General features: G+C 38.8%; 1 protein-coding gene across 1 annotated transcript in view; it reads left to right on the top strand.

Annotated features, from left to right (window-relative positions):
- Positions 1-1,728: 1,728 nt before the first annotated feature.
- The window catches only part of LOC310730484 (uncharacterized protein), a 29,707-nt gene continuing 17,657 nt past the window's right edge, over positions 1,729-13,778 (top strand). Inside the window, exons 1-8 of the mRNA XM_083549512.1 lie at positions 1,729-3,252; positions 4,965-5,662; positions 6,722-6,817; positions 7,020-7,253; positions 7,411-7,570; positions 7,910-7,960; positions 8,068-8,636; positions 10,836-11,243. Of these exons, the coding sequence (XP_083405638.1) occupies positions 5,294-5,662; positions 6,722-6,817; positions 7,020-7,253; positions 7,411-7,570; positions 7,910-7,960; positions 8,068-8,636; positions 10,836-11,243 (1,887 nt within the window). The 5' untranslated portion in view covers positions 1,729-3,252; positions 4,965-5,293. The remainder of the gene's footprint in view (positions 3,253-4,964; positions 5,663-6,721; positions 6,818-7,019; positions 7,254-7,410; positions 7,571-7,909; positions 7,961-8,067; positions 8,637-10,835; positions 11,244-13,778) is intronic.

Genomic DNA, 13,778 nt, shown 5'->3' with positions numbered 1-13,778 from the left:
AATAGACTCACATTTCACTCCGCATTAATTCACCCAAAAAACAGAAAGGAAAAAAGTCCCAGTTAAACAAACCGGGTTTATTGAACACTTTCACCTGCTTTATGAACCAGTTTACATGATCATCTTACTGAGGGGATCAGACCTAAAGCTCCTCAAGCCCATGTAACAGAAAAAAAAGAGATTTATTTTAAATGGTGCAAAAATATATTTTTTTTAATTGTGAAAAAAAAAGTTATTTTTATTAAATACATATTGCTTGTGTAAATTCATATTTATATCTATTACACCTGATAAGAGGGGAAATAGTGACACCTATAGGTGATGCGAGAAAAGACAAGAGCGTGAGTTTCATCAGTCATTCTCTCATCATATCTATCTATCTATCTATCTATCTATCTATCTATCTATCTATCTATCTATCTATCTATCTATCTATCTATCTATCTATCTATCTATCTATCTATTTATCTATCTCTGTCTGTCTGTCTGTCTGTCTGTCTGCACTGTAAAAAATAAACTGTACATTTTCCGGTAAAAACCGTAAACTTTACTGTCAAAAACACGGTAGAAACGTTATTGGTTGTACAGGATTGCACCCATTGCCGTGGGGTGGGGGGGGGGGGGTTGTGTGTGTGACATTTCCCCCCATCCGAGGATTGTCCCCCCAACATAAAAAAAATATATATATATTACACTCTCTATTGTGAAAAATATATTTATGTATACCTAAATAATTGTGTCAGTAGAAAAAAAAACAAAGTCAAAAATTGGATTTAAAAACAGTTGAGTTTCCCCTCCACTTCCTCGCAGTGGTTTGACCCACTGCCTGCGTTCCCAGTTCATCTCACCTGCTCTACACACACACACACACACACACACACACACGAGTCAGGTGTGTATCTGCGGACCAATTCATGTTCAACTCCATTAACTAGGGGATTTTATTTACTTTAAATAAATTTGATATTGCTCAAAAAGATAAAAATGATAGATGATGAAGTCTCATAGATATACATTTCCTGCATTAAACATTATTTTTATTTCATATATAAATGCATGAAATTAGTCCTGGAGCAATCCAGAAAAGTACTAGGTTGAAAGCCACATGTCTTATGAGTTTATATTTTAAATTGTATAAAGATTTTCATAACAAATAAGATTCCTATAAACATTTATCTGAGACTGTGTCTGATCCTTTTCTCCCTCCACCTGTTTGAGAGTCACCTGCTAAACTCAGGTGGTCATTCATACTCTATTCATACAGTCTGCATAGAAATGAACTGCTGACCATTAAAGGCTTTTGTTATACATGTTTGGATATTGATATTGAGTTAACATTCATATTGATGACCAGGTAACCAGACAAGCTATTGTTTTACAGTCATGACCATTCATATTGATGTCCGGCCATTCCAATCTAAACAACACACACACACACACACACACACACACACACACACACACACACACACTTACCTTTCAAGCATTTCTCTTATAAAAACAAACGGGCAATAAAACCCATAAAATCACTTAAAACACTAACTGTAAAGGGAGATATATTGTAACTTACAGATGCAGATCTCCAAGTCTCTGTTGTTGCTCTGCCCCAAAAAAATATTTTCCATATTTACATAACTTTTTTGATTGTCCATTTTTTTCCCTTGTTTTCTTTTTTTTTTGTAAACAAAGTCCAGTATGCACAAGCTATAAACAGCTGTTTATGTTGACCTGAGAGCTGCATCACTTCCTGGGGTGTCACTACACAGGTGCTGCTTTGACCAGTAAGAGTTTGTAAATAGTAATAAAACTAAGCCTCACACACGTGGGGAATAAAATCCTCCCATATATCGTTAGAATCCTGCATTTATTGGCTACATTTTCCATCAGTCATTTTGTTTCCAAAATGCTACTGTCTGGAAATAAAAGGTTTGAAATGAAAGGTGGTGCAGAATTAAAACGTCATGGCACCTGCATAGAGAGTAGAGACTCAACCCAAGATTCTGCCACTTTTACTTATTGTATTATTGGTTTTTTTTTATTTTGTGGTCTTATTTGTTTTGTAACACTATATTTTACCAGCCATATTTGTTTTTTTACCAGCAAGATGTCATTTTTTACGCGAAAGTCATTCCGAAATATATAAACACAAACACCAGCCGAAGTTCTGTGACGTAAACAAAAGAATAACCATCTAAATTACAACACTATTGTTTTGTTGGAGCAGAAATGCTTTACGGCATGTTGTTCAGTGGACCCTTATCTTTTATAATAAATCGGGATTAGCAGCAGTGGATGTGTTTGTTCCTTATAATATGCCAAACCGTAAACGACCCCGGGACGACCTTAAGGATCACTAAGCCGCCTGCTAAAAAAATGAGGATCAATCCCTCATATGTTGAACATCCTGTGATGTCAGAGCACAGTGGTGATACGTCCATTGTTAGAACAGAGCACCGTAAATGTAAGCGTAAATCTCTTCGTCATGGCAACAACAACGACAACAACTACGCAACTGTGGCGATGATTCGAGTGGTCCTTATTATAATACGCCAAAGCGTTAATGACCCCAGAGTAAGAATGAGGACAAGAAAAAAGATTCCTCTAAACCTGCAATAAAGGGGAGAGGAAAAAGCTGAGATATTCTTGAAGATGCTGCTCTTATTTCTTGTAGTATGGGTCAAACTCTTAGAACAGCACTAGTTAACCAGTGACTATCCAGAGCCAAGGCCAGTGAGCAGACAAGCAGGCTAAATCGAACGTCTGATAGCTGCATGGAGTCGTCACTCAGGGTCCACTATATTGAGACTCTGTTTCCCGAGCGAAACCAAAATGTAAAAATACCCAGAAAATTTGTTTAAGTAATTCGATTAATGTTAAGATAGATATTGACTGTGACAGCCCAATGATCCATTAAGTTACTGGGTAACTCAAGGACTATAAGGATGTAATCTAAAAAGTCTACAGCAATGGCTCAGGGCTGCAATTTATATAAGATTAGTGTCAACTTTATTGTATTTGCACATGTTATGGTACATATACAGTCATTTACATGAATTTATACAGATAGTTCTGCATTTAAGCGACTATCACTGAACAGTGCACCTTAAAAATCATGAAACTAATGAATGGAAATTGGGTGCCTTCCAGGGATAAGTTTATGAGGGTTAAACTTATAGGCACTTACACATGAATTCATATTTTATAATCTATATCTCTCTCATATATATATATCTTTGTGAAGCTGTTTTTAATGTGGCATTGTGGACTCGTAATTTGTACCGACTACGCCAACTGCGGCGTTACCAACTAATAATTTGTACCGACTACGCCACCCGGGGGCTATTTCCGGGACTGCCCTCAACCTTAAAGCACACAGGTTCGTCATGACTGGGTCAGGTATCAGACCAGAGTTGAGTAAATACCAAAAAAGAACTTTATTGAAAATAATCAAATTTTATTCACTACATTAAATAGTAAAAACAGAAAAGAAGACAAACACTTCAGGGTGGGAGAAGGCCTGATGTCCTAAGCAGAGCGCACACAGGGTCCTAAGCAGAGAGAACACTCACACGTGCACACACGCACCACAGCACACCACACCTCACTGAACACTGCACTGCAATCAGGTAAGGAACCCCACACCACAAGATGCTAATCTGCTGCCACTGGCCACCCCACTCCTGAAGGCAAAAGAGAAGGCAGAAAAGTAATTTAAAACAAGCATCGCATTACAACAGCCTGGCTCTCGACACAGTCAACAGCCCAAAAACTGCTTGTTACTTGATCCTCACAAAGGCACATGAACAAAGGAAATGCACTTCACAGATACAAAAGAAATTAGGAAAATCACTACACTTAAGAAAACAAAAAGAACATTATACCACAAATTCAAACTAATAAAAAGAATAGAAATCAAAAGAAATACATTCCCCAAAGTAGGGAAACCTCAACCCGATAAGGTTAGGAAAATAAAACAAAAGAATAAAGCTAATGCAAAAATAAATGATTAAATCACAACACAAAAAAAATCAGGTAATGACTACCCTGTAACACGCCACTTCTAAATCAGTTACTCACACTACCGTTGGAAATAAGCACCATGCCCCCGGTCCAGCTGATCCTGCAGGTAGTTAAATGCTGCAACAAGAAACTGTTAGCATACAAGAGCAGCAAAATGTTAATCAGCTGGTGCCAAATGGAAGTAACAACGGAGCTCCAGAGAACAGGAACGTAAATTAACAATGTCCAGCTGAACGCAGGGCGAAGCAGACAGCGCAGGGCGAAGCAGACAGCGCAGAGCGAAGCAGACAGCGCAGAGCGAAGCAGACAGCGCAGGGCGAAGCAGACAGCGCAGGGCGAAGCAGACAGCGCAGACAGCGCAGGGCGAAGCAGACAGCGCAGGGCGAAGCAGACAGCGCAGAGCACGGATGTAGCGCGGAGCAGCTGCAGTCGGAAAAAGCAGACAGTCAAGCCAACATCAAAGCGGTGTAAAAGATGCACATAGCGCAGGAAAGCCACACAGCAAGCGAGCAGCCCACTACAGCAGCCCACTACAGCAGCCCACTACAGCAGCTCACTGTAACGTCCCTTGCACATTGACCCGCACCTTAAATAGGGAAAACACACTTTAATCAGCTGATTGTTAAAGCCCATATATCGTTAATAATAACGTCAGCGTCAACACACACCTGTACGACGACTCACAAGGCACGGATGCAGACGTTTATTAAGCACGTCTTCCTAAACACTTAGCGACTTCCCCACAAAGCTCCTCAGTCCACCCTTAAATGAAATAATTTCATAAAGACCCAGTGTGATAGACCATAATATTACAAAACATTCACTGCCAACAGCTCCTAAGCTTGCTCGCAGACAAAGCGCAAACGCACCCACAACACAAACCGAAACGACTTTATAGGCAGGTAAATGAGCATAATCAGCCTCATCTGACTAGATGACATCAGACCATTCTGCTACATTAAACACTATGCACATAAAAAATTAATTGCATTGTACTGCTCATGACCACACCTGTTTCTTCTGTCACCTAATTACACCTGCCCAAAGGCACTGAGGTTTTTTTTGAGAAACTGAAACTCGCTGTAAATGCAAACACACCTCCCTCTCTCTCCCCCGCTTTCTCTCCCTATATATCTCGGTGTTTTCCTCAGTGTGTTCAGGCAGGAGCATAGCAAAGGCCAGCACTTCAACACATCAGGATCAGTTTAGTTATCCATTGCAGAGACTCTTCGACGCCAAGGCCCATCCTATACAGGAAAACTTACTGGCTGAAATGATGAACATTAAACCCCAAGCTGCTTCTTCTGCTCACTATGGAGCTGGACCTGGAAATGCTAGACCTGGAGATGTGGAGTGTGATTCCTGCATCGGGAGAAAACGCAAAGCCACCAATTCCTGTCTGGTGTGTCTAGCCTCCTACTGTGAAGATCATCTTAAACCTCACTATCAGTCTCAGGCTTTTAAGAAGCACAAGTTAGTGGAAGCCTGTGCAGATCTCCAAGAGAAGATCTGCTCTCAACACGGCAAACTGATCGAGGTCTACTGCCGTACTGATCGAAGCTTCATCTGTTACTTTTGTACGATGAAAGAACATAAAGGCCATGAAACTGTTCCGGCTGAAGCTGAAAGGAATAAAAAACAGGTGAGAACTGCTTTTTGTTAAACTTTTCTTGAGTACATTTTTACAAAATCTAGTTCAAAACCCAAAACCAAAAATGATAAACCTTTTGCCTGAGACTTAAATGAGAGCTACAAGAATACAGCAGCCGAACATGTATCAAAATAAACTACTGTATTTTTTTATTTTTAATATACAAAATAATACTTTTACATGGGAGCATAAAATTTATTTGCAAAACTTCTCTCATTTGGACTATTTGATCTGTTCTTCACCATTACACACTGACCCAGTTGATTAAGTAAACAATGTTTGAGAGCAACAGCTTTTCTCAGGTCAAGTCACACGATAAATCTGACAAATGCAACCAGATCAAATATTCACATACATAATCCCTGTGATCTCAGAGATGAAGGTTAGTGTTAAAGCAACCAACAGTTTAATGTAAAACAGTTTGCGAAAGACTCATAATTGTGTCCTAATTTAGTCTGGTGTTTGATAACGAAGGGCTGATTTACATCCGTAACATCGACTCAATAACAAACAAGTCATTCATCAGAAGACGACTGATGGCACCTGCAGTTTCTAACTAATGAATTATCTGATTGTTAATCATAAATATAATATATTATGTTTGATTCATGCAGTGGTCTGCAAAATTAGGTTCCTACTAAACAGCTACTTGAATTAGGGCACAATATTCGACAATCAAATATCTATTTATAGATCATCATGTTTGAAAGCTGCCAGCTGCAGGTTTCGTCACCACCTTTTTTCATATGGATAAATTTTCTGTTCTGATCAACAAGTCTGAGCAAAATACTGAGTAGGCACCAATCAGAGGCTGCATTTTTATGATGTCATCATGTAGAAATTCTTACAAAGTATTTAACAGTATTTTAAAACCACAAAAATGCAAAAAGTATTTTGATACACAATATGAAGCCGTTTTCATCCACCCTCTCAAATACAAATTACAAAATCCTATTCTATATTTAAAATACGTATTTTAAACACATCCATCATAAATACTGCTTATCTCTGGATACAGAAATGCATACATGTGTTTTTATTTGGTCTCAGAATGAGCTAAAGGACAAGCAGATGAAATTCCAGCAGAGGATCCAGGAGAAGCAGAAGAAGGTGCAGGAACTCAAACAGACTAGGAAAAGTATCCAGGTATGAACGGGGATTCCCATAAAAACCCTGTAAACAGTCACAAGATTACAAAACAACCAGAAAGCTCTTTCTGGGAAAATGAAACTGCAAACACAAACAACTCCTCCTTTTCTCCCTCTCACCTTCTAGCTCTTTCTCTTTCTTTTTCTGGTATCACAATAACATGAAGAGTTGCGACATCTGTGTGTTTGTGCTCTAACAGACCCGTTACCAAGCAGCAGTGGATGATAATGAGGAGATCTTTACTGAGCTGATCATCTCCATGAAGAAAAAGCGCTCAGAGGTGACGGAGCTGATCAGAGATCAGGAGAAAGCTGATTTGAATCAAAATCAACATTTTCGAGAGCAACTGAAGCAGGAAATTTCTGATCTTCAGAGGAGAGTCAGTAATCTGGAGCAGCTTTCACACACACCTGATCACATCCACTTCCTCCAGGTAACACACACTGTCTGATCTACAGAGGGCGCTGTTCCTCACAAAGTTTCCTCCTCAACAATAAATGTTCCTGTCTGAGATCAGAAGTGTGTCTTTGGTCTGATTTAGTCTGAGATTCATTCGTTCCTCTCCTCTATGATGTGTTTCCTCTCTGTAGAGTTTCCCGTCTCTCTGTGTTTCTCCTGGATGTGACGACTCACCCAGCTTCACCGTCAATCAACATCTCTCATTTGATGAAGTGAAGAAATCTGTTTCAAATCTGAAAAAGGGAGTCAAGAAAATCCTTCAGGAGGAATTCAAGAACATCCATCCACATGGTAAGAGAAATTTACCTTCTGGAAATAATTTTTCTGCATCAAAGAGAGACTGCATTGATAAGTTCCTACAAGAATATGAAGTAACCAGAATCAATACTGACTTTACAATAATTCTTGAACACTGACCGTGTAAATGTTCTCAGAGCTTCACCTGGGAAAAGTCATTGTTGTCATATGATAAAGTTGTGCTTATTTTTATATTCAAATGCTGCCCAATGTCCAGTATCTTCTTTGAGGCTCCAAATCCAATCCTACTCCAAGTGTCTGTCTGAGGGCAATGAGGAATCAAAATTCTCACTGTTTCCACGTTATTTTTCAATCTCCATTTTGTTTCCACAGTTAAAACGTTTTTACTTTCAAAACCAGACGGCAGAGATGATTTTCTGAAAGGTGTGTGTAACACACACACACACACACACACACACAAAGCATGTGCCATCTTTGGAATCCAATGAATATGTTGAAAGCTAATCACCTGTGGACATGTTGTTTCTTAGATTTCATTCATCTGACTCTGAACCCAAACACAGCACATAAACAACTTCTTCTATCTGAGGAGAACAGAGTCGTGAGACGTGAAAGGGCAGCACAACGATTCTCTGATCATCCAGAGAGATTTGACTTCAAACCTCAACTGTTGTGTAAAGAGAGTGTGTGTGGACGTGGTTACTGGGAGGTGGAGTGGAGCGGGATGGGGGTGGAGATATCAGTCTCATATAAAGACATCCGCCGGAAAGGAGACGGTGATGAAAGTGTGTTTGGACGCAACAGTCAGTCCTGGAGTTTGTGGTGTTCTCCTTCCTCAGTCTTGTTTTGGCACAACAACATAAAGACTAAGCTCCCAGGTCCTGCGTCCTATAGAATACGAGTGTATGTGGATCACAGTGCAGGAACTCTGTCCTTCTACAATGTCTCTGACACCATGAAGCTGCTCCACAGAGTCCACACCACCTTCACCCAGCCGCTATACCCGGGGTTCAGTGTGTGTTATTATCATTCAGCTGTGAGATTAAGTGATGAGATGTTTGTTAAAGAACAAAAGATAAACTCTAACGGTGTATGTACTTAAAATTTTTGCTGAACTTGCTGTTCATGGAAACAGATCTTACTGTGTGTAAAAAAACACATTTGTTATCCTACATGTATCTTTCATGATATTTCTTTGGAGAAAGGTTACAACCTTTTTAATTCATTACTGTGAAATATCTTATCGAGCGAAATCTGTTGATAGTAAGTGTCCAGCAATTTACTCCTGTGTGATTTAAATGAATATTCTGAATAAAAAATACAGTTAAAAACCTTTTGCATTTTAATGATGAATGATTATATAAATAAGCCAGCAATTATACACCTTCTTTCCACACCAGCTTTCTACTTGAAATGGAGCAAAACCAATTAAATCACATCATTAGACAATATAATAATCATAATGTAATATGAAATGAACGTATTTACAACTACTACCCTGATATAACACAAAAAATCTGCCACACCCAAATTAACCAGTTTTCCTAAAGTTTTTCTTCAGAACTTCTATATGAGTAATTGATTAATATACAGTGCCTGTGAAAGGTCGTCTCTAGGTTATGTATGTAACCCTAGTTCCCTGAGGAAACCAGACGCTGCATCGCAAAGCTTTGGGAACGCTTCTTGCATTGTCCATGTTCTGAATCACGTTTGAAAGCCTGCCAACAGAGAGACGTGACGTCACCGACCAGAAAGCTACAAAGTGCGTAAGCGGTGGAGCCGATGCTAGCTTCTGCAAAGAGAAGAGAAGAGTGGTAGGGATGCAGGGTGTGTGGCTCAGAGACGCAGCATTTCGTTCCCTCAGGGAACTAGGGCTACATATGTAACCTAGGGAGGTCACTTTTCAGGAACTCGAGCTGCGTCGCAACGCTTTGGGAAAGAAGTGGGGAGATCAGAGGACTCATAAGAAGAGGATATAACATCCACAATCCACCTACTGAGAGTCTGCTTGTTGGCAGGTAGCCCTTTTTCTAGGGGCCATAGCAGACAAACAGTTGCTCCAGATTCCGCCATTGACTCGTTGTGGTAAATTTATTACGTTAACATTTAAAGAGTGAGTCGGTGGTGACAACGGCAATGAAAAACTCTCTGAAATGGTATGAGTGAAAAACCTTGAGGGGAACCGGACTCAAAAAGGGAACCATCCTCATCCTCATTCTCAGCACTAAATGTCCATTCATTACAGTTCCATCACTGTTGAAGTTATCAACTGTTCACTGATGGACACTTGTTCATAGTCACTGCAACCATAAGCCATTGTAGCAGTTTATATACGTTTATACTGTATGCATTTATTACAGTCCAGATCGATCTCCTAGATCAGCTTTAACCCCTCTGTTGTGGCTCAATGCAGCCCAGAGCTGGGAAGTAAATACTTCATTCCTGTACTTCAGTAGATTTTTCAGATATCAGTATTTTACTTCATTATTTATTGTTCTGAAAACTTTTTACTTTCACTCAGTACATTTTTACACAAACATCTGTACTTTCTAATTCTTACATTTTGAAAACAGACTCGTTACTTTAGTTTTAATCTATTTGTTGAAATGCCAATATTCTTCTTCTCACTGCTCTGTTTTCAGCAGATCAACCTGTTTCTTGTCATTGTGCAGCTTTTTTAATCCACTGGTGTATCATTTCCTCCCACACACCACAGACGTAGACTAGTTTCTGAAGCTCACAATGAGCAGGCAGAAGGCAGTAAGAAGTCTGGGGTTAATGTGGATGAGACAGAGGGAGTCATTGATGAGAACATGACTGAGAACAGAGACATTCCTGATCAAGTGATCATCATCATCTTTTCTCGGCTGGTGTTCTATATGGTGGATCTTCAGTCTGGATACATTCATTAGAGAACAACATTAGAAATTATTTTATATTAATATATTAATATGATGTAATGTTCAGTTTCCAGCATGACACTAAAACTACTTCACTACTTTTTACTGAAGAGCATGTCGGAGCCCAAACTTCTTTACCTTAGCTTGAGTGAAAAGGTGCAGTCAGAACTTCAGCTTTTACCAGAGTCTTTTATATCATGAGTATTTGCACTTCTACTGAGTGAAGGATCTGTGGACTTTTCCATCTCTGCCCATAACCACATTTCCTGTCACATGATTCCACACACCCTGAAGGTTTTTTCTGAGTAAACGAAACTGCAAATGCAAGCTCCTCCCTTTCTCTTCCCCCCATACTGTATTATTTTAAAACATCAGGATCAGTTTAATTGTCTTGAGAGATTTTCACTCCAAGAAAAACTTTGATGGCTGAAATGATGAATACTGAACCCCAAAATGCTTCTTCTGCTGACTGTGGACCTGGACCTGGATCTGGAGATGCTGGACCTGGAGATGTCGAGTGTGATTTCTGTATTAGGAGAAAACGCAATGCCACCAATTCCTGTCTGGTGTGTCTGGCCTCCTACTGTGTAGATCATCTTAAACCTCACTATCATTCTGAGACCTTTAAGAGGCACAAGTTAGTTGAAGCCTGTGCAGGTCTCCAAGAGAAGATCTGCTGTCAGCACGGCAAACTGATCGAGCTCTACTGTCATACTGACCAAAGCTTCATCTGTTACTTGTGTATGATGAAGGACCATAAAGGCCATGAAACTGTTCTGACTGAAGATGAAAGGAATAAAAAACAGGTAAGAAATTTATCTTTGCTTTCTGCCAAGTTTCTATGTGAATATCATTTACTGTGAAATTATTTTTGTGTTAGAAATTGAAGTGTTGTTGGTACGGAAGAGTAAATATTGTGTTAATATTTATAATATGTATAATAAAATTGACGTCGATGGTAATTGTGTTCAGACTGAGAAAATGAATAGTATGAGTGTAAGTCTTTGTAAAGCCCAGTTGTGGAAACTTTGTGTGGCCGGGGGTCCACCTGCACCTAATGATTTGACATGATGCTTCCAACTAAATTGACAAGTGACAAAAAAAGACACAATTACCACCGACGTCATTTTTATTATACATAGATTTTTAGAACATGGAGCTCAACTTCAGAAATAAAACCATTTCTCCGTAAAACCCAAAAACAAAAGATAATTAACAATATACACAATTAACGACACCAAAATACAAAATAAATTTGTTCGGTATGAATTTGTTGTTTTGTTTCTTCTTGGGCAATAATTGTTTAGCTCAACAATGGATAAGGCACAATTCAAGAAACCCAAAACCCATTTTAAATTATAATAACACAAACCTCCCACAAAATACACAACCAACCAAACAAAACCATCCAATAAATCAAAAACAATAAGTTCTTAAATGAGCAATTCCAATATACACAAGACAGATGTTATACAACCCAATGTAAATCTACGGTGGCCGAGAAGTGCAAAACAAATTAACAAATCTGAAAACAAAATAGCAAATGCAAAAACACAACGACAAAATTCAGACAAAGCAGAAAAGGTAGGTATAGTTGGTGAATGGATACTTACCGATCATTGGACGAGACACCTGTCATTCAAAATATACAGGAAGTACAACAGTCTTATTTTTTTCTTTTTTTTCTTTCTTTTTTTTTTTTTAAGTAATTAACCATATACAAACAACATGGCAATAACAAGTACAATTTACATTACAATACACAGAGCAGGTGCATGAAAATATATACACATATTTACGGGAAAGAGGGAAAAAATTGCTAAAATATATATATATAATATATATATTATATATATATATATATATATATATAATATATATAAATACAATTTATAATAATAATAATAAAATTAAATTAAATTAAAACAAGTTAAAACAGGGCTATGGTTTATTCTGTAAATCATATCTTTCTATAAAGGACAAAAGATTCATTGCATTTTTGTTTTTAATCACTTTAAGGGAATTTATAAAATAAATTAACTTAATATAAAATGCATTTGGTTTTGCATTTGTTATTTTGGTTTCGGATTTTTTAATGTGTTTTGCACTTCTCGGCCACCGTATAAATCCCAAGATTAACGAACACTGAAACGAAAGGGAAATATGAGGAAAAGAAAACCAAGACACAAACATTAAAATCAAATATACACAAACATCCCACACGCACGCAGGGTCATTCAACCCACTCAAACTAGAACAAGACCACAAGTGTTTGGTAGTTGGGTTAGGCGATACACCGGCCCAGCTTGAAGAGCATCTAACGCAACGGGGAATAAATCGCCGAACGAAAAGTACAAAGATTAACAGTCGAGAATACAGCGACACGCCAGCAGTGAGACTGCGTCCTGAAACTGGAACTACTGGAAGTGAGGCCACGGCAAGGTGGCAAAACACCTTCCCAAAACTGGTACCAGTGGAAGTGAGGCCACAGCAAGGCGGCAAAACAGCTTCCCAAAACTGGAACCACTGAAGGTTAGCTACGGCAAGGCTGCGAAACAGCAAGACAGCAGCTGGCAGGCTCTTTCAGTCATGCCTGCTCACATGGCTTGGATACACCTGACTAATCTAAAATTACACAAACAGTAAATCATTAAACCATTTTACAATAAAAATTTCTCCCATCTCAGATACGAGCACCGGTTGAGTGAACATACACGCGTCACATCAACAGGCTATCCAGGCCCCGAAACCTCACCTGATCCTATATGGGGGAGTCACGTGATTACCACGCCCTACACGCTAATTAATTAAAGGGGCCACCGTACTACAATCGCCACCAGTGAAAAAGAAAGATGTAAATTAATGGTAAGTTCATAAGGAAGAAATATGAAGGACTGAGGGACTTGCCCAAGCCCACATTTACATTTACAGCATTTAGCAGACGCCCGTATCCAGAGCGACGTACAAAAGTGCTTTGAGTCTCTAGCAACAAATCAAACCACCAACGCTGGTTCAGTAGGTTACAACCTGAAGATACCATCAGCCTGAACTCTTTGGAGAGAAATTACAGCACGATTTCTTTCAAAACAATTAAACAATTAGGGAAAAAAAGCGCTAGTTTAAAAGGTGGGACTTCACCCATCATTTGAAGACGGACAATGAGTATATGTATAAGAGCGTGTACTGTGTACTGAATAAAGAAATTATAATTAATTACTCCCAGACACCATTTTCAAACAAATCCAGACCTCATAATGAGTGCAGAATTGAATTCACACTGCGATTATAATGAACCATGATGGTTCTCTGTCATGTTCTTTCTTGCGCTTTTATTCGGGTTT

This window comes from Silurus aristotelis, assembly GCF_946808225.1.
Source record: "Silurus aristotelis genome assembly, chromosome: 8".
Taxonomy (NCBI): domain Eukaryota; kingdom Metazoa; phylum Chordata; class Actinopteri; order Siluriformes; family Siluridae; genus Silurus; species Silurus aristotelis.
This window is presented reverse-complemented; position numbering and strand designations above follow the sequence as displayed.